Source organism: Octopus bimaculoides, chromosome 4 (genome assembly GCF_046866305.1).
Source record: "Octopus bimaculoides isolate indiv1 chromosome 4, ASM4686630v1, whole genome shotgun sequence".
Taxonomy (NCBI): Eukaryota; Metazoa; Mollusca; class Cephalopoda; order Octopoda; family Octopodidae; genus Octopus; species Octopus bimaculoides.
In genome coordinates, this window is record NC_142931.1 from 94,739,033 (window position 1) to 94,762,623 (window position 23,591).

The window sequence follows — 23,591 nt, forward strand, 5'->3', positions numbered from 1 at the left end:
GATAGACAGAACGGATTTTATATATTAAGATATGTATATAATTATATATATATATATATATACATATATATTATATATATATACATATATATATATATTTATATATATATATATATATATATATATATATATATATATATATGTAGTGGTGGCACCAAAATGTAGTGGAATATGTTGTATGTTTGTATTATCGTGTCAGAGTGCGATAGGCATGTGTTTGCCTGTGAAATAACAAAATGATAACTGTGTTCAACTATAACATATTTTATTTGCTGCTTCTTCACCACTACATTAAATTTTGGCAACTTACTCCGAGTTGCTAGGAAAAATGGAACCAGGATACATCTGTGGAGTTGATGTATCCGAAGACTAAATATGTTCGTATGTGTGTGTGTTCATTCTTTCATCTTGCGTGGTACGGCTAAAATCTGTGTGTGATAGTCGCAGAGCACTGGGCTGGTCTGTCGCGCATCACAGTCTACATCTGTCTCTGTCCCTGCTAAATTCTCCTATTTATAACAATCAGGGGCAGCTAGAAAGATGGACATGCTGCAGCAGGTTTAGTACCTAAGTAGGTCAGTCGCTGTCCAGTTGAACTTCGCTTGACATCTATGAGGTTATAAGGTCGAGGGGAGGCTATCCACCATTTTTTTGACAGGACGAAGAAAACCTGATTTCGCGCCTGTTGCTCACAGTAAATCCGACGAGGGAGAATTCTTAGATTCGGTTTCGAATCTAAGCTTGGTGAAGGGAAATGTTAGTCTTTACATATATGTATGATCAATATAAATATATATATATATAAATACATATACATATACGACCAATATAAATCTCTCTCTCTCTCTATATATATATATATATATATATATATATATATATATATATATATATATATATATATATATACAACTACATATACATACATGATCAATATAAATATAAATATATAAATATATATATATATATATATATATATATATATATATATATATATATATATATACATAGCGTGACCATTGCCAGTACCGCCTGACTGGCCTTTGTAGGGTTTTCGAGCGAGATCGTTGCCAGTGCCCCTGGACTGGCTCTTGTGCGGGTGGCACATAAAAGACACCATTTCGAGCGTGGCCGTTTTCGTGCGGGTGACACGTAAAAGCACCCACTACACTCTCTGAGTGGTTGGCGTTAGGAAGGGCATCCAGCTGTAGAAACTCTGCCAAATTAGATTGGAGCCTGGTGTTGCCATCCGGTTTCACCAGTCCTCAGTCAAATCGTCCAACCCATGCTAGCATGGAAAGCGGACGTTAAACGATGATGATGATGATATATATATATATATATATATGATCAATATAAATATATATATCTATATATATATATATATATTTATATAAATAAATGCCGTTGAATTATTTCACCTTTTTTTTTAAATTTTGCTTTTTTTATATCCAACGGCAGTCCTTTTCTACTGGCGATCACTGTAGCACATGAATGTGTTGCCACAGTATCTAAATTCTCCGCAAGTTTGACCGAACTGAAAAAGCGGTCAAAAAATAATATACGGCCCTGGTTATGGTATGGAAGTGATAAATTCCAGACCACATCATACCCTAGGCCATGCTGACTTACATAATTGTCTCTTTTGCCAGTATAAAATTCAAATCCAGAGCAGTACCCAGTATTTGATTCACAAATCTTCCAAACTTTGATCCCCCATTTTGTGGGTTTTCCTGGCATATACTGTCGAAAACGCACTCGGCCTTTATAGCCCACCATACCCTCATCAATTGATAAATGTCTCCCTGGTCTATAAACCGTTTTATATGTGTTTTGAACACAGTCAATGAGGGGTCTTATTTTAAATAAGGGATCAAAGTCTGGTTCTCCACATACTGGTGTACTGCTCGTGTCTCTTACATGTAAATATTGTGTTAATTTCAAAAACCATGTCCTCATCATTATACTTGAGACATAATCGTCTCCAAAGGGTTCATCACTACTCCAGTAATTCGTTATTCTGGGAAGTTTTCTAATGCCCATAATAATATTTATGGCAAAATATGCCTTCATTTCACTCAAGTTTGTGGGAAACCACAAACTATCCTTTTTTACGCTTTGTTTACATTCAGCGTAACGGTTTGTTTCCGCCGTAATTAATTGAAATAAGCTCATAGGGAAAAGCAAAAAGAAATAGTCTAAAGTTTTACTCTCCTGGGTAAGACTGTGATTTGGTCCAGTTTCTTCAGAAAAATCACTGAAAGAAAGAGTTTTCAAATTTTCATTCCATTCAGGTACCGATTCATTCTCTTTATCGCTATCATCGGAGCTCTCTGATTCACTGCTTTCACTTTCGGAAAATGAAACATCGGATTCATCAAAAACTACGTGGGGGTTTTTTTCAGTTACAGATTTATCAAGGTCTTCAATGGAAAATCCTTCGAATTCTGACTCGCTGCTTGACAGAATAAAATTCGTATCCATTTTTTTTGTCAGGATTACAAATTTTACAAACAGAACAGGAACAAATTTGGAAAAAAATCTCTCAAAATTCACAAAATTAAAAAAACACGTCGATCTTCGTACAAAACTATAGCTGAAGTGTTTACACAGTATAATCACGTGTTTTCACAAATGTACTAACGAGATTTGATCGGATATTCTCATTTAAATATGAATAGGTGATTACGGGTGGTTTTGGGCGGCTTGGTCACATGAACCAAAATTTTTTTCGGGCGGCTTTGGGCGGTTTGGTAATGAAAGGGTTAAGGAGCAAAATCCTTTTTACAAGGTTCATAACACTAGAATTTTCGAATATGCGCATAAATATCACATATATAAAGATGAGAATGTGTGTCTGTGTGAATCCCTAAAACTCCAGAACTACACAACCAATTTCATTCCAAATTAACACAGGCCATGTAGTGTCTTAGTGCATAGTTCGAGCCCACAGCAATATCATATCTCCTCCACTATTTCACTATTACCTGTCAAAAGTGAAACAATAACATCACTCTACTGTAATGTCAGATACTTTCACTTTAACACTGAAACTATTCCACTATTTCAGTATTACATGTCAAAAGTGAAACAATAACATGTCGCTACTGTAATTTCAAATACTTTCACTTTAATACTTTCAATTTCATACTTTCAATTTCATACTGAAACTATTGAAGTGAAACTATACTCTCACATATATACAGGCATACTATAAGACCCAAGTTAAAAAGATTCCCAACAATTCAACTTCTCTGGTTGACATTAACACACCCACCCCAATAGGGGCCTTCATTCCCACATTTTACAGCTCCATGAGCTCCATTTCTCAGGAGCAAAATCCTTTTTACAGGTTCCACAAGACTGAAATTTTGAAATATGCACATAAAGATCAATAGTATGGGATACATGTCTCATGATTAGAATTTTTTTAGGGTCTGTAAAGAGGGAAAGAACCCACATGTGCAATTTTGATGAAATTCAATCATATGTATTCCAGTTCCTTACAGAAAATATAAGAGAAAAGTCTCATCCTTCAATTGCATGTAACACGGGCAACGCCAGGTATCTCTGCTAGTATATATATATATATCTATCTATCTTTATCTATCCCTCTATCTATCTACCTTTCTTTTTACCCATCTCCCCCTCTCGCACTGCTTCCTTCTGTTGTCTTGGCTTCTACTTCACTGCTATACACATCTCTCTCTTCCTCCCTCTACCATCCCCTCTGCTCACGTGTGACCTGTGGTCAACTCTCTCTTTTCACTCCAGCCACTATGAAGGCGAGACGAACTGTTTTTTCTCCGTCCAGCTTCGTCATATCACTAGCGTTCAATATCAGATTCGCGTTTGGCCATACGGCTTTTTTATGTTGTTTTCACTGTCCATTCTTTTCTGTCTTGGTTTGTGTTTGCCACCTTGGAATCCTCTGTTTAGTGGGTCGATCCACTACTCAGGAAGAGACTATTCTAGAGTACGTTCTGCCTTATCTTCGAAACGTCTAGTTAGAATAGAGGCAGCTGACGAAGGAATAATTCCAAGTGGCTATCTGTTTTCCTATGTGTTCGTTCCGTTGTCTGTAGTTCATTTTTCTAACGTCCTGTACCCTGATATGCATCTATATACACATGTAGATGTAAGCATGTACATATATGTGTGTATAGATGCATACATATTCTTTGTATTATTTATATATATATATATATACATATATATATATATATATATATATATATATATATATATATATACATACATATATATACATACATATATATATATATATATACATATATATATATATATATATATATATATATACATATATATATATATATATATATACATACATATATATATATATATATATACATACATATATATATATATATATATATATATATATATACATACATATATATATATATATATACATATATATACATACATATATATATATATATATACATATATATATATATATATATATATATATATATACATATATATATATATATATACATATATATATATATATATACATATATATATATATATATACATATATATATATATATATATATATACATATATATATATATACATATATATATATATATATATATATATATATATACATATATATATATATATACATATATATATATATATATATATACATATATATATATATATACATATATATATATATATATATACATATATATATATATATATACATATATATATATATATATATATATACATATATATATATATATACATATATATATATATATATATATATACATATATATATATATATACATATATATATATATATATATATACATATATATATATATATACATATATATATATATATATACATATATATATATATATATATATATATATATATATATACATATATATATACATATATATATATATATATATATATATACATATATATATATATATATATATATATACATATATATATATATATACATATACATATATACATATATATATATATATATATATATACATATATATATATATATACATATACATATATATATATATATATATATATATATATATACATATATATATATATACATATATATATATATAATATATATATATATACATATATATATATATATATATATATATATATACATATATATATATATATATATATATACATATATATATATATATATATATATATATACATACATATATATATATATATATATATATACATATATATATATATATATATATATATATACATATATATATATATATATATATATATATATATACATATATATATATATATATATATATATATATATATATATATATATATATATATATATATATATATATATATATATACATATATATATATATATATATATATACATATAATAATCTATAATAAAAATTGAAGTTGGCCGAGCGTTGTATTCTTTCTTGTGTTGAGGTTCACGGCTAAATGGTTGGGTGGGTTCGCATGAAAAATGGCACACATGTGGAGACGGGTGCATAGATTGGAACGCGCTTTCTATTTTTTTCCTAGCCCCCATACTTACAGAGAAAATCGATTAAAACAACCTGCGTGCATGTATGTGAGTGTGTGTCACTGAATCCATTCATACATATAATCTCTCTCTCATATACACACACCATTAACATTACTCTCTCTGTCTTTTCACACATACTCACAAAAGCAATTTATATACACACCACACATTCTGTCTCGCACACCCCATCCAACACACACACACGCGCATCAATTCTTCCGTATCACGCAACTTCAAAAGAACTTCACTGATACAACTGTGCTCTCTCTGTCTCTTTCGCTTTCACACCGACTTCAAAAGATCCCCTTTTTTCCCCAACCACATATTAAAAAAACATTTTCACTTGTCAGGGCATACCAATGATAACTGCATGGTATGTAGGATTAGCCCTGGCATTAACTGCAGAAATAGAAATGTAGTTTACAGCATAAAATGCATGGAAGGTGCTTGTAAAAACCTGAATATGACATATATAGGTGAAACATCTAGGAGCATTGCGGAACGGCTAAACAAACATATGAGACAATATGACGACAAAAAACAGTCCTCCATACTCTACCAACATGCCAAAGACCAGCATGGAGGCAACTTGGGTCAACTTGACATCCGCATCTTATCCAAGTACCCAAAAGACCCAACCCTAAGACAAATACGGGAGTACGTCCTTATAAATGAAACTTCCCCAATACTAAATAGGAAATATACATAGATATCATACCCCGATTTTACACAGGTAAAGTAGAACAGTTGATGGGCTTTTATATAAAAAAAAAAAACCCACACACAAATGCAGAATACATACATACATGCAAACACACACATACATACATATATACATACACACACATACATATATATACATATGCACACACACCCAGACCGCAGTCGAACCATCCAACCCATGCTAGCATGGAAAATGGACGTTAACTCATGTTGCTCCGTTGGATGTGTAATGTCAATGTGAATACCCGTCAGAGTGTAAGTATCTTGAGAGAAAAGCTGAACATTAGAAGCATCAGTTGTGGTGTGCAAGAGAGACGATTGCGCTGGTATGGACATGTGGTGAGAATGGATGAGGATAGCTGCGTGAAAAAGTGCCACACCCTAACAGTTGAGGGAACCCGTGGAAGAGGTAGGCCCAGGAAGACCTGGGCTGAGGTGGTGAGGCAAGACCTTCGTACATTGGGCCTCACCGAGGCGATGACTACTGACCGAGACCTTTGGAAATGTGCTGTGCGTGAGAAGACCCGGCAAGCCAAGTAAGATCGTTGCCAGTGCCCCTGGACTGGTTCTTGTGCGGGTGGCACATGAGATGCACCATTTTGAGCGTGGCCGTTGCCAGTACCGCCTGACTGGCTCCCGTAGGATTTTCGAGCGAGATCGTTGCCAGTGCCCCTGGACTGGCTTGTGCGGGTGGCACATAAAAGACACCATTTCGAGCGTGGCCATTTTCGTGCGGGTGACACGTAAAAGCACCCACTACACTCTCTGAGTGGTTGGCGTTAGGAAGGGCATCCAGCTGTAGAAACTCTGCCAAATTAGACTGGAGCCTGGTGTTGCCATCCGGTTTCACCAGTCCTCAGTCAAATCGTCCAACCCATGCTAGCATGGAAAGCGGACGTTAAACGATGATGATGATGATGATGATGATGATATATATATATATATATAGGAAAATGAAAAAAAGCTAGAATGCTGAACTCGAAGCATATTTTAATAAAGATTTCTTCTAACCGGTTTTCATTGCGAAAAAGCAAATTATCAAGAAGAAGGAGAATGAAAATGTTTTTTTACAAAGAAGTACAAAATGAAGAAAATAATATATAAAACAATAATATATAAAAAAAATAAATATACCCATACATTATATTGTCTTTGAGCTTTTGTAGTTCAATAGTAGTTCATGTATAAACTGGTAGGAAAAATAAGGATGCATGAGAGTTGAGAGTTTTGTTAGGTTTTAAAAAAAGGGTTAAAAGTTTGTGTTAAGCAGGAAATGTGGTGTCAAAACAGGAAGTGTGTGTAAGGGGAGACAAGTGTTTTTAGTTGGAGTTATGAACTCTTTTTCAACAGGACTCAATTATTAAAAACAAAAGCAACTTCATACCTTCCAAAGGAAGGAATAAAGCACTAGATGATTTTTGCAACCACATCCAGAGTTTCCCTTTTACCCCACCTAAAACCAAGGTCAAATCAAACTTTAATAGCATAGAATGGAAAAACCTAAGAGACTTACAACAGGACAAAAGCCTTACTATCAAAGAAGCTGACAAAGGTAGTACTGTAGTCCTAATGAACACAGATTTTTACAAACACCTAGCACTCTCCTTACTAAACGACAACTCCTTCTATGAAACTATCACCAACTATAAACAACAAAAAACTCTCAAAAACCTCACCACCCTTATACTCCAGCAAGGTCAAGGACTCACGGACAAAGAAAAAGATTACATCACTAATTTCAAATGCAAGCCCAGCCTCTTCTATGGCCTCCCTAAAATCCATAAGAACAAATCCATCACCGAAGCTTGCAAACTCTCCTCTGAAATCTACATCAACATCAAGGCACCGGAAGATTTAAAACTAAGACCCATTATAGCAGGCACCTCCTGCGAAACACATCGCTTAAGCAATTTCTTGGACATTCTTTTGAAACCTTTCCTAAGCCACATCAAAAGTTTCATTAGAGATGATCTTGACATGCTCAATCACCTCCCGAAAACAACAAACGAGGAGTCACTCTTGGTTTCTTTTGACGTGGTCAACCTTTATACAAATATCCCTCATGAATATGCGATTGAGGCAATTAAATTCTGGCTGCACAAACACCCAGAAACATTTCCTAATCGCATCAACACAACTTTCATCATAGAATCACTTAAGTTCATTCTGACCAACAATTACTTCCTGTTTGCAGACACATACTTTCGCCAAAAATGTGGTATCGCGATGGGTACTAAAGCTGCACCAGTCCTTGCGAACCGCATAATGGGTTTTTTTGAATTAACACTATATGAAACCTCACGCCAAAAATTTGGACACCTTTGGAAAAGATATTTGGAGGATTGTTTCATCATATGGAAGGAACCCTATGAAAAACTTCTAGAATTCAAATCCATACTTAATAACATACATCCCAGCATTCAATTCACTATGGAATTCAGCAAACATCATCTCCCTTTTCTTGATCTCTTAATTATAAAAACACCTAATAACTAAATCACAACCGACATCTATCACAAACCTACAGACTCCAACAATACCTCCTTTTTAGCACATGCCACCGAAAACACACCAAGATAAATATCCCCTTTAATTTAGCTAAAAGAATTTGCACCATTGTCTCTGACCCAACCACTCGAGAAATACGCTTACAAGATCTCAAAAAAACACTGTTACAACGCCAATATCCCTCCAATAAAACGTGCCAAGGAACTTGACAAAAACACACTAAAAACCAACCAACATAATAACACACCCAACACCAAAATACTTCCATACATCTCCACCTATAACCCCAAAAACATCGAAGCATATACCACAATTAAACAAAACCTCCCCTTACTCACCACAGACCCGAAAATGAACAATATCATTAATACACACAAAGTCCTTAAATGCAAAAGGCAACACAAATCTTTGAAAACATTATTAACCAATTCCAAACTACATATACCACTTCCACCCCCATCAGTTAAAAAATGTGCACGCCCTAATTGTGGCACCTGCCCCTACCTACTTGAAGGCTCTGAATTTACCTTCAAACGAGGAACAAAGTTTAAAATTAAAACCAATTTCTCTTGTTCCTCTGGTAACCTCATTTATGTCCTCACTTGCGCAGGTTGCCAAAACTTCTATATCGGACAGACGAGCCTCCCATTGCGTAGAAGAGTAGCTGTCCATAAGGAACAAATAAACCTCCCTCAATACCGCCAAATTCCACTCAGTGGCCACATAGACTCTTGCGCCAGAAACAAAAAACCTAAATTCATTATATTCCCTTTCTATCAATGTAAAGACAGAATCTCCACACAAGAAAGAATCAACAAGGAGAATCTTTTCATAGAGAAATTCCAACCATTTCTTAACACACACACCCCTCAGTGACCTTATTTCTCTATGAACAGACACAAACTTCCTGTTGAAAAAGAGTTCATAACTCCAACTAAAAACACTTGTCTCCCCTTACACACACTTCCTGTTTTGACACCACATTTCCTGCTTAACACAAACTTTTAACCCTTTTTTCTTAAACCTAACAAAACTCTCAACTCTCATGCATCCTTATTTTTCCTACCAGTTTATACATGAACTACTATTGAACTACAAAAGCTCAAAGACAATATAATGTATGGGTATATTTATTTTTTTATATATTATTGTTTTATATATTATTTTCTTCATTTTGTACTTCTTTGTAAAAAAACATTTTCATTCTCCTTCTTCTTGATAATTTGCTTTTTCGCAATGAAAACCGGTTAGAAGAAATCTTTATTAAAATATGCTTCGAGTTCAGCATTCTGGCTTTTTTTCATTTTCCTATTATTTCTCCACGTGCGGTTAACACAACCCCACTATTTACTGACTTATATATATATATATATATATATATATATATATATAATCATAAATATATAGGGATTGACAGTAACCTGCTTCTCCAACATACTGAGAATTCAGAAATAGCAGTCAAAGAACTACTGATTTCAAAACTACAAATTATTACTCCAGATTGATAGCGATATTTTTGATACACACAGAACAAAAAACAATAGAGAAGAGTAAAAAACACTTGCCTTTAGTTAATTTAGTACAATTGTTTCACAGTTAAGAGTACATAATACTCTATTCTGATCTTCAGCTAAATATTCTAATAAATTTGTTAATGTCTAAATAACTCACGTTAATTTTGACCATGTGAACATCAATACCACGTGAAGAAGACGTTAAGAAATTTATCGGCCAGTAAGTTCAAAACCTCTTGCCCTAATGAATTTCAATTCAGCGTGTATCAGAAATAGTCCCGTTTAGGAAAGAGACTCGAACGAATTCCTGCTGTATAACTAAATTAACTAAAGGCAAGTGTTTTTTACTCTTCTCTATTGTTTTTTGTTCTGTGTGTATCAAAAATATCGCTATCAATCTGGAGTAATAATTTGTAGTTTTGAAATCAGTAGTTCTTTGACTGCTATTTCTGAATTCTCAGTATGTTGGAGAAGCAGGTTACTGTCAATCCCTATATATTTATGATTATAAATTATTTACCGAAGAAGGTTTTTTTCATACTGAGCTACCCGGCAGAATTGTTAATTATTAATTTTATTACTAGTTGATGATTCCCTGCCCTGCATATCTATATTTTAATTATATATATATATATATATATATATATATATATATGTAGTGAAACTACCTCCCGCCATTAGATACAAACTACTATCGCCATTACATACAATCTTCTCATTTAAATATAAATAAATGCGAGCGTAGTAGAGAACCCATTTCTTCTTATCACGTGACTGATTATTATTCGAATCGGCAGCTTCTTCGAACCGTTCCCGCCAGAACGCAAACTGACCAATCACGGCCCCTAATAAGGTCACGTGATAGAGTAAAATTCTAAAGGCATTTGGAGCCCTCTTAACGCTATATATAGATCAACTCATACCCAATAATTTGTCTCGGTCCAGTTTCTCTTTGAGAACTGTTCCGTGTACCACACGACAGCAGCAGCAGCCAGCGACCACTTCAGCAGCTTCGTCCAGCCACGATGACCTCCGCCGTCGCCATATCAGCAACAAGAGTCTACGACTACTAACCAGCACCTACCAAGCAGCCTCTACGCTACCAGCGTCAACACGATTTACTATGTACACCACACCAAACTCCGCGGTACATCTCTCTCTTCGATTCTGTTCGGTGACTCAGCTTCACCACGGTAAATAAACAGACAAGAGTTCTTAAACAGACAAGAAATTCTCAGCCAGCGATGAACATCTGTATAACAAGAATCACGGCCCGGCATCGAAGCCAAAACACAACTAGTGATAAGCTCTGCCACACTCAGCCAACTCACTTTCACATACAGAACTTTTCCTATAGTGTGCTAAACAACTGGTATAATTGTTCACGTGTTATTGACTCTCTTTCTATCTGCTGTAAACACTCACATGTATCACTCACATACACACTTTTCTTTGCATGACGGCCTGTCTTTGATTATGTTATTATATGTCGCATTCACACTCTCACACAGACATACATCTTTAACGCTACAATAAATATCTCTGTTATTCATCTTATACGGTTGTGGTCTTTCATTACTGGTCATCTATGTTATCGTAGCATAACATATCATATATATCATCATTTGATATATATTTTTGTTCGACCGTGTGACACGTTTAAATAAAAGGAGTCCTCTGTTTTTCCATTCGTCACCATTTCTCCTTTTATGAGTTCGCACGGTCGTTCCCTTACATATATATACAGATAAATTCCTTTATTTACATAATATCGAGGTCTCATTCATTCTTTTGTCATACCATTACTACTGGGAAAGGCTGAAACAGCTAAGACTCTACTCCCTGGAAAGAAGGCGGGAGAGGAATGCAGTAATATACATCTGGAAGGAATTGTGCCAAATTTTGGCATTGAAAGCTACACCAATGCCAGAACGGGACGATACTGCATAGTGCCAAAGATCCCAGCAATGCCATCGCGCTTCAGGACCAGTTACTGCAACAGTTTGGTTTCAGGGGCCCACAGCTTTTTAATATTCTCCCAAAGAGCCTGAGGAACCTACACAAATATTACTGAAATAACAGCCAAATCTCACAAAACTGCGGTGGTGGAGATGGAGTATATGTAATCTGGGTATATCCCCCCCCCTTTTTAAATTTTGTTATTTTTACGGAATCCTATGTTTCAGACCATGGAGAATCCGATTCTGGAAAAAAATTTTCAAAAATCTCAATTTCAAAATTTCGATTCCCCCCCCCCGGTTTTTATATAGATCCACAGGGTAAACCTAACCCTAACCCTAAACCTAAACCTAACCCTAACACTAGTTTTGTGAGATTTGGCTGTTATTTCTAGCATGTAAATAGCCTGCTTGGTGGGGGGGGGGATTGAAATTTTTCAAAACTTTTTTTTTCAGAATCGGAATCTCCATAGCCTAAAACGTGGGATTCCGTAAAAAAAATTAATAAATAAGGGGGGGAAAGGTTCAGATTACATATAGTCCATCTCTACCACTGCGGTAACATACTCAATCCGAAATGTGGCCCTTGAAATTTTGAAAATGGGATTTTTGAAAACAAATTTTTTTTTTCAGAATCGGATCCTCTATAACCAAAACCGTGGGATTCCGTTAAAAAAAAATCAATATATTCATACATGTATATATATATATATATATTTTACTGGAAGTTATGACGGAAAAATCGGATCTTGTGAATTTTCCGAAAGTCCTCCCCCCACCTGCTAGGGTCGTCAGCGCACATTATTTTTTTTTTCCTATTCGTTTACAGCAAGTTGTTTTACACCTATTACACTATTTTTCCCTTTGTTTTTGCTGGGGGTCAAACCCTTTAGTTTGACCGAGATCTTTATATTAAACAAAAAAAAAATCATCATTTTTCGAAAACTTCCAAGGCCACAGTCAAAAAATTTGAAAAAAAAACGTCAAAATGGAGAAATTCCAATTGTCTGTGCTACCTATCGCTGACGTCCGCTAATGCATTAATACAAAATCCAGTTTCTTTGATTTAGGCTTATTTCGTTGTTTTAAAGTAATCAATCCAAATTCAAAATCAATCAAACTATTGGAAAATTTTACAATAATCATTAATTGAAATGCTAAACACGCAAGGCACCTAGTAATTTTGACAAACTAGATATTGTTATAGAAAATTATTATAAATATTTTAAAATTCATCAAATATAATTTATGAAAAATACAAAGAGTATGCTATAGACAGAATAAAAGGTATTTACTGTTTGTATCATAAAGGCAACAAGCTGCAGCGGATCCTCTTTCGCGGCTATAGCAGTTAATTGATTTCGCATAACCATTTTGCAAAAAATACGCTGACAAAATCATAACAGTTGAAATTGTAAATGGCGCCAACACAAAGGTTATCTCGTTCGTGAGACGAGATTTAATTGTCAAATCTCGCTACATGCGGCAGTAGTATCACTGCTGATCGGAATACGTTGTTAAATCATTCAAGAAACTAGTTGAGATTTAGATAGCAAGATACAGTGCAGTAAAAAAAAAAAAGGTGGGCACGTATTTGTTTGCTTTTGAAAAAGAGTATCTAACATTTCGGACAGAGTCCATGATTGAACTATAGTTTACCCAAAATTTATTAGAAATATTCCGTGATTAAAAATATTCGTGAGTGACGCGCAGTGTATTTCGAGTAAATGGGAGAGTATAAAAATATCAAGGTCTATTTGAAATACCGAAACGTAAACAAAATATTTTTTACTTTAATTCTGAAAGAGAAAGCTTTCGGTTACCTTACGAGCATTTAAATAGGAACTTTAAGGAAAGAAAAACATTTTAAAATTATATAATATAAATGATTAAATGAAAACGTAGAAACAACAAACAACTTTTAAAAAACATCAATTTTAAGAACTACAATCGATTGAAATTGTGTTTATTTTTTATCTCACCCCAGAAGAACTTGGGCGACATTTAAACATGGAGCGTGTATAATTAACATTTATTTACAGGAAAGAAAATTACCGGAGAACTTTCATCTAATTCTTCCATAGCTTTCTGTTAAAATTGTATTGAAACCATTTGTGGGGATTTTTTTTTTTTTCATCACAGCAACTTGTCGCACCCATCAGGTTTAACGGAACCTACTGAAGCAAGCCAGCACGCTCGCAGCTTTACCACGTTCGATGCTAAGGCATTGGGAAAGCGAAACGTCCTCACGGGCATCACCTGCCAACGTGGCTAGTGGTCCAATCCCTCCGAAAGTCTCGAACACAACAGGTTGGAAGAGATAGTTCACTGTCAGGTCCTGGTACTTCTTCCGTTCGGAATAACGACAGTGACATGCAATAATTTCGTGTAAACAGATCTTTAGAAGCCACTATTCAAGTAGGTTCCTTTGCAAGCAGCTTAATGAGAGAGAGAGAGTCCTGTTGATGAAATTGGGATATTTTTTAGTTCTCTTTTTGAAATTATGTTATTCCTAGTCAATTCAATTTTATTATTTAAAACCCCTAAACCTGCTAGTTAAACAAAATAGATAACTTAGAAGTATTTCATGAAAACCTCAATTAAAGGATGTATAAGAACCGGCAGAAATTTCCTGGCTGTCCCCTTAATCACCATCGTCATCATTAACGTCCGTTTTCCATACTGGCATACGTTGGACGGTTTGACAAAAGCTGCACCACGTCCTATTGTCTGTTTTGGCATGGTTTCTATAGCCGGATGCCCTTCCTAACACCAACCACTTTACAGTGTACTGAGTGCTTATTTATGTGGCACCAGTACTAACTTTTTATGTGTCTATGAGCAAACTGTAATTTTTTGCAAAGTATGTGTACATCCATGCTAGTAACTATCACACAAATTTCTTTGATTAAAAATCCAGTTTCATCTTGAAAACCTTGTGTGCACATTTTTTTTCTTTTTCAAGTTGTAAAATGTGTGTGTGCACAAGCACCTATTTCATCAACACCATTGTAAGCATACCAACCATCAGATACGCATGTTTAGTAATGTAAAATTATGTAGGAAGAGTCACCAATTTAGTAATGAGACAATATGTGGAAACGTCACTAGTGGGGGCCCCAAGTTTAGTGGATTGGTAGTCACCAATTTAACAAGTATGAATGTATAAATAAATATCAGAAGGCAAAGTTGTAAATAAAATATAGTACTTTATTCTTTAGTGTAAACCACACGTGTTACATTAAAAAAGACTACCACTTAGGTTAGTGTGTAAAAGTTAAAAAGTGTGTAGTGCAATGGAAGAATGAGAAATGTGTAGCGAGACATGAATGAAATTCCCTAGACTTAAGGTGCATTTAAGTTGATGCTTATAAGCTGCAAAATGAAATCTGCTATAAACAAAATGAGCTGTGCAACATAGGTTGTAAACACTATAATAAATTCATAGCTGAAAGATTGATGTAGCACTAGGGCCATTAAATCTGCGGCCAATTAAGTTGGTAGTGAACAGAAAACATGCTACATTGTTGAAAATGATGTTGCTTCCTCGCCATCAATGCTGCAACTGACCTAGCTCCTTGAAATAGGTGTGCAACACTGCTGGGTGGAAGTTGCTACAAGTACCTTCTGCAGCCAGCAGTAAATGAATGAAATGGGCAAAGCATGACTGTGCTATGCCACCACGACAAAATAGTTCTTTCATGTCTCACAAAACATGTCTGTTGAATTAAGGACAAGAATTGGGGCTATTTAATCTTTGATTGATACTGTAAAACATTTATCATGTGTATTCAGCCACCATAGGTTTCTATGACTGGATGCCCTCCCTAATGTCAACCATTTTACAGATTGTACTGAATGCTTTTTACATGGCACCAGCAGTACTGAGATCACCAAGTAACTTGCAGGACCCTCAACTGGTTGGTGGGGAGTAGTAGTGAAGGACAGAAAGGTGTCTTGCATGAGAAAAAACATGGCTACCTCAGATGGAGAAGAGAGAGGAGAGCAAGAATGAATGTCATTAACAGTGACATCTAATTTAGATTTGTTGAAAAACAAACCCAATCTTAAGAACCTCGCATGTTAGCAACTATTGTAGTACATAATTGTTGTTACAGCATCATCATCATTTAATATCTGTATTCTATGCTGACATTGGACAATTTGACAGGACCTGACAAACCAGATGACTTCATTGAGCTCCAATATTTGCTTGGTATGGTTTCTATAGCTGAATGCCCTTTCTTAATGACAACCACTTTACAGAAGTGATGAATTTCAGAGCGTGACAGATGAGAAGAGAGGTGAATGGGTAGAGCATGGTTGGTGGTGAATCTGTTTGGACAAAAGAAAAGGAAAATACAAGTGGGCCAGGGAGGGGGAGGTGATTGGTAGCAGTACTATCAGAATATCAGCCTCCAATGCTATTTAGGTAAGCTAAAAATGAGAAACTATTTACTATCTTTAAGAATCCTCATCATTTGAGAAAATGTATTTCCCATGAGTTCTTAGTGTTTATTGTTCCCTCACATGTGATTTCACTGAAACTCTTGTGTGTATATAGTTTACCCTGGAAACACTGTATGGAATTCCACCTACATAGTTTTTACATATAGAACAGAGCTGAAAGTGTAAATGTACTGTCTGTTTTCCTGCTAACTAGGACTTTGGTTTTTGTTAAATTAACTTTAAAGCCTTTTTATCCCAGTTTTGCTTCCACACCTGGAATTTCTTTTCTAATTCAACTAGGTAATCAGTGATAAGAACAAGGTTATTAGTATAATGGCATTCCTGTAGGCAATGATAAACAGGAGGTGAGTAAAGACCTGTGGAAAAATAATTTTTCTAACAATCACATTTAAAACATGTAAACAAAATAAAAATTCATTGGAATTTTGAGAAGCACCTGAACAGTAGTAGCTAGCACTTCTAGAGAAATAAAAGGTAAAATTTCTTTCATTTCAGCTTGAGAAGTACCTTGAAAATAGTAGTTATGGAGAACATCAACATAAATATGAAAAATGAAAGAGATCTGGAGCAAAAATTGAGAATTGTCAACCAAGGCTTGACTGATGCAGAGATCCAGGAAGAAGAGCGGATTTTGAACAACTTGTTCCAGTCAGTTGGTGATGTAAATACTTCGGGGATTTTCGAATGATTTTCCAACAAAGTTTGATCAGAAATACATGTATGTGCATTGTATGCAATATACCTTGTAGTTTAAATAATTATGCTGGTTACTACCCACATGTACATTTGCTATTGGGATGTACAAATATGAACAATGCTAAGTTATACCGACTGCATTTTTTCTCTTAAATATGTAATATTATTTACTCAACATTTTACCACTGCAACCCATTTTCTTATTCATAACTCATTTGTAACCAATAGTATATTTTTTCTTTTATAAACGTAATATTTTTATATGTATGTATTTAAGTGTTGTCTTAAAAATTCTCAAGTATTAATTTCAAGTTCAAACTAAGATTCATTCTCTATTTTGGAATATACTTGTAACCCAGGCACTAGTTTAAGCTTTATTTTCAAGTTCTAAGAAATATTTTCATTAATCTCTTAGAGACTTACAGACTTCTTTCTCAATTTTTCCACTCCTTTCACACATGCTCTTTCATCTAAATGTTAGACATATACAATATCCACCTTCAGCTAGTGTTGTTTTTTAATTCTATATATTTATTTATTTACATAACCCTGAATGTTTGAGTATCTAAAGAAATGGTGGTTCAGTTGAGTGATTATATTAATATTTGTATATCTGATAATGTGCAGGACCAGTCTGCCTGCAAACTTTCTTTTATTATTTAAAGCTATCTCCCAACTCCTTACTTGCTCTTCCTCTCAAGTTTACAACATTAGGACAGCACAAGTAATTTAGGCACAATGAAAGATAGGCCTGGTGATATTGTTAAAATGCAAGAATGGAAGCAAGCAGATGTGTGCTGCATGCAAGCAGTATGATGCAGGTGTGCCTCAGTCAAACTCCTCACTGGCAAAAGACATAGGTATAAATTCTTTCTGGTAGGCAATAGTGATAGAAGGAAGTGTAGGCATACTTTCAGTGAAGAAATGGGGAGATGAAGTGATCAAGGTAAACAGGTGTATGATAGGATAATTATGCTTAGACTAGTCTTGGAAACTACAACAGCAGCTATTATCTCTGCTTATGCCCATCATCCAGGACTGCCAGATGAACAAAAGGATCAGTTTTATAATACCCTTTTGCACACGACCTCAATGACAAATGACAGTAACCTGATCTTCATGGCTAGTGACTTCAATGGACATGTTGAGCAGCATCCTGGTGGTTTCCATGATGTACATGGAGGCTAAAGATTTGGTACTTGAAATGAGGAGGGAACAAGGCTACTGGTATTTTGTGATGCAAATGACCTAATGATCTGCAATACTCACTTCAGGAAATCAGCTCGTCACCTGATAAGTTATCAGTCTGGTGGGGACACAAGCTAGATTGACAACATTCTCACTAAAAAGCAGGATAGACAAATGGTTGTAAATGTAAAGTTCTTTCCTGTAAAGAATGTACAAACCAATATAGGTTAGTGTTTAGTGACTTCAGACTTAGAGCAGGAACACAGAGACACAAGCCAGTCTGAAAAAGAAATTTATTAAGACTTAAAGACATAGCAAACTGTCAGAGATTTAAAGAAGACCTAATTGAAGCATTTGAGGTATAGAACATAATGATGTATAATTTAGAGAACAACTAGAAAATCTTATGTAACAACCTACTGAAAGCAACAAATAAAATCTGTTGCTGGTGTGAAGTTCCAGCCAGACCAAAGGTAACATAGGGATGGAACAGTGAAATAGACAAAGCCATAAAAATGAAAGAGATATGCTTGGAAGGATTGGAAAACTTGGGGTTACAGCAAATAAACATGTAAATAATATTCTTTATTCTTTGGTTTTCTACGTTTGGTATCTCCAATGTGAGAACCTTACATCTTCACCTGAACAGTAGTTACATCTAAACACTGCATGTATATATATATATATATATATATATATATATATATACATATATACTGGTAGTTGGGTTTTATATATATAGGAGTGGTTGTGTGGTAAATAGCTTGCTTACCTGGCTTCTGGTTACCCAGAATGCATTTGGTTTGTCATTTGTGTGAGTCAGACGTTTTTTTTTTTTTTTTTTTTTTTTGCTGCTTTGATGGTAGAGATGATGTACTCAGACCTTAGCGGGTCTGAGCTGTCTTTAGCAGAGGAGGAGCTAGTAATGGCAGTCATAAAGATGGACGGGGTGTTGGAGAAAACAAGGAGTTTTGCTGAGGCCACAGAGATGAAGCGAAGGGAATTGGACTTGGCTGGTCTGAAGGAGTATGAGAAAATGGTACAGAAAGTGGGAGGCGACGTGAGGTTATCGCCCCCAAAGGGATTATGTAGTGGATGGAGAGAAAAACGATCACCTATAAGATGTCTTGTTAAAAAGAAAAAAGGCCAAGAAGCTGAAATGGAAAAGGCGCAAAGGGAGTGGTCAAAGGAAATAGCATATATAACTAAAGGAAGGAGATATGGAACAATGGTCGTCCAGTTTAGGACAGTAGAGGAGGCTGGTGAGTGTGGCCGTGAAAACAGAGGAAGTAGTACTTCTCCCAAATACCTTGGAAGAAAGACTTCCAAGGTAAGGGTAGAAGCAATCCCACCTGATACAGAAGTGGCTTGGGTGGCAGCAGCTGTCTTTGTTGGAAGTGAGGAGAAAGTGGCTGTCCTTCAAGCCACAGAAACGGAAGAAGGAGGGTGGAAAGGGAAGACACTAGAATTAATTATACAGACGGAGGAGGAGCAACTGGAGAGTTTGGCAGAGATGGTGACGTTGGGGGAAATTGTGCTGAGAATGTGGGTAGAGGGCAGAGTACCACATTGTTTTAAATGTGGCCAAAAGGGTCACATTAGAGCATACTGCCCTCTACAGAGGACAATAGCAGAGAAAACAGTTGTGGAGACAGAAGAGAAAAGAGAGGAAGAAAAGACAGACGGAAGAAGAATGGAGAGTAACAGAGAGTAGAAGGAAGAAGAGAAAAAAGAAATAACAGTGAGTGTGATGTGGTACCCCAGTCCAACTCCATCCCACCCAAGACCACTCAGACCCATCCTCCCCATACAGACACCAAACCCACCCACCCCATTTCCCCACAGAAAAAAAAGAGCAGACACCTCAGAATTTAGAAGACCCCTCCCCCGGTGAAAAAGGTTACGAGGGAGTGCAGTCATGGAGTGATAGGGGAACTGGAACAGAGATTAAAAGGAAATTAGGACTCAGAGGCAGCGAGTGGTGTTGCTCAGTGTGGGGTGAGCAGCACACACTTCATATTTTCCTTTTCAACTATCACGCATGTTATCATAATTTTAATTTGTTTTTCATGTGTCATTCATAACAGCATATTTTATTTTTATATAGTTCTATATTTAAGAGACAAGGAATTATGTACATTATTTACAATTGACGGATATTTATACTCATCTTGTTTGTTGTTAACACATTTCGGCTGATATACCATCCAGCCTTCATCAGGTGTCTTGGGGAAATTTCGAACCTGGGTTCTCATTCCTAAGGTATTTTTTGATGTTGTTGCTGTTGTTGTTGTTATTATTATTATTATTAATATTATTCAGGTCACTGCCTGGAATCGAACTTGGAATCTTGGGGTTAGTAGCTCGCGCTCTTAACCATAATTGTCCACGGGCATATGGCATAGTGGTTGAGAGCGCGGGCTACTAACCTCAAGATTCTGAGATCGAGTCCAGGCAGTGACCTGAATAATAATAATAATAATAATAATAATAACAACATCAAAAAATACTTTAGGAATGAGAACCCAGGTTTGAAATTTCCCCAATATACCTGATGAAGGATGGAGGGTATATCAGCTGAAACGTGTTAACAACAAACAATATGAGGACAAATATTTGTCAATTGTAGATAATGTTATTTTGATATATTTTTAATTGTTATATGTCCCCACATGTTGTAGTGTCCCCCCTATGTAATGCCTGTATGGCAAAAATATTGAAATAAAGTAGCTTGCTTACCAACCACATGGTTCCCCGTTCAGTCCCACTGCATGGTACCTTGGGCAAGTGTCTTCTACTATAGCCTCAGGCCGACAAAAGCCTTGTGAGTGAATTTGGTAGACGGAAACTGGAAGAAGCCTGTTGTATATATGTGTGTGAGTATGATTGCGTGTCTGTGTTTGTCCCCCCTCCCCATCGTTGCTTGACAACTGATGCTGGTGTGTATACGTCTGCGTAACTTAGCAGTTCGGCAAGACGAGACCAATAGAATAAGTACTAGGCTTACAAACAATAAGTCCTGGGGTCGATTTGTTCGACTAAAGGCAGTGCTCCAACATGGCCGCAGTCAGATGACTGAAACAAGTAAAAGAATAAAAGAATATATATAGACACAACACTGGTTGTGTGGTAAGAAGCTTGCTTCCCAACCACATGGTTCTGGGTTCAGTCCCACTGTGTGGCACCTTGGGCAAGTGTCTTCTACTATAACCTTGGGCTGACCAAAGCCTTGTGAGTGGATTTGGCAGATGAAAACTAAAAGAAGCTTATCGCATGTATATATATATATATGTGTGTGTGTATGTATGTGTTTTTGTCTGTGTTTGTCCCCCCTTGATAACCAATGTTGGTGCGTCTATGTCCCCGTCCATTAGCAGTTCGGCAAAAAGAGACTGATAGAATAAGTACTAGGCTTACAAAGAATAAGTTCTGGGGTTGATTTGTTCATCTAAAGGTGGTGCTCCAGCATGGCTGCAGTCAATGACTGAAACAAGTAAAATAGTAAAAGAATATATATATATATATATATAAATATATATATAAATGAGTATTAAAGATGTACAGGTGTCACTTCATTACAGCCATTTCAAGCAACTTCTTTAATTGATTAATGAAAACAACCTCATTGCAAAAAAACCATTTTTGTCAGATGACTGCAGAGACTTCAAACACAAAGGACGTACCAACTGCTTTAACATATTCATATCACCAATGGAGATCAAATATTTACATTGATTCTGCTGTTATATCTTTGGCAGAATGAGTTTAGAAAAATAGTCAATGGAGTGTCAAATCTATTAGAATTTAGAGGTTATAGTGAGGAGAGGAATAACTGAGAGTAGTGAGCTAGTTACCTACACTTCAAAAACAGTAAGGGGAATGTACTCTTCTATCATCCAAAATTAGATCTTTCGTGAGTTGTGGTTGTATTCCAGACAAAGGTGATTAATTAACATCATGACAACGTACTAGATTATCTAAGTACTGGAACCTTATAACCAGCTTTGTCTACCCCAAAGGGGTGGTAAAAGAAGGGGGAATGCCTAATGGGGAAGGGGTGATAGTTGGAAGGAAAAAAGATAGGAAGAGTTGATGATACTTATTTTGATTGCCATCTTAAAGAGGAACGTAATGAAAAAACTAAAGGAATAAGTATTAGAAATTAGGAGTGGAAGATAAGTACGGAGAATAAGGGAAGGAGCACATTGCAGCTTAGCATTTATTCTATAATGGAGAAAGCTACTTATCAATTAGGTGTGTAACAATTACTAAAAGTACTAACAAAAAACAAATATTAAAGGATTGACTGTCTGGAAATATTTTCATAAATTAATGTTCTAAGATATTTCCTATAATTTCGATTTCTCAAGTTTATTGAATTTTTAAACTCCAATATCTCGCAAATTTAAATATTTATTACATTCACTGCGGAGTATTCTATTTTCATTTGCAAAGTCTCTCACTTTCTCTTTTAATGTTTTCATTTCAAGTTTTAATTCACTATTTGGAAAAACCAACAGTTTATTCTATTAATGTCTACATAATGTAAAAACATTATTTATGAGATGAAATTTTTTTTAAATACCCATATAATTTTTGTAAAAAAAATTTTGAAGTGATTTTGTTGTTATGGCTGTTTGGAATGCTTGCGATAACTATTCGCCCCGATTTTGGCCATTTTTTACTTTTTAACTTAAAACCATGGGAGGAGCCTTTTTGGTAACAAAAAAAAAAATTGTAAATATTTTCAGAGGAAAATGTGAACAATTCAAGGGAGATTTCGCTGTTGTTTCTAGCACAACCCAAACCACCCTCCCATTCTCACATGTATTAGTGTTTTTCAGTATTTTTCTCCCATTAAACACATTTTATGGAATGATGATGCTGAAGTAACACACACTTGATCCATTGGTGGAAGAAAAACAACA

The 23,591-nt window shown here is 35.2% G+C and overlaps 1 protein-coding gene and 1 long non-coding RNA gene across 7 annotated transcripts in view; one reads left to right on the top strand and one right to left on the bottom strand.

The window, feature by feature from the left end:
* Positions 1-14,604, bottom strand: part of LOC106881212 (condensin-2 complex subunit G2) — a 241,358-nt gene extending 226,754 nt beyond the window's left edge. For 5 of the 6 annotated variants that reach the window (XM_089351034.1, XM_089351033.1, XM_089351030.1 and 2 more), the window contains exon 1: positions 13,605-13,740. In XM_089351034.1, coding sequence (XP_089207160.1) covers positions 13,605-13,682 — 78 coding nt within the window. In that variant the 5' untranslated portion in view covers positions 13,683-13,740. Of the gene's footprint in view, positions 1-13,604; positions 13,741-14,364 lie in introns of those variants that run through there. The other variant, XM_089351031.1, reaches the window with a different exon arrangement.
* Positions 14,595-17,746, top strand: LOC149136148 (uncharacterized). The gene is made up of 2 exons (XR_016241605.1): positions 14,595-14,727; positions 17,275-17,746. It is a non-coding gene; the product is annotated as an uncharacterized LOC149136148 (long non-coding RNA).
* Positions 17,747-23,591: the final 5,845 nt, after the last annotated feature.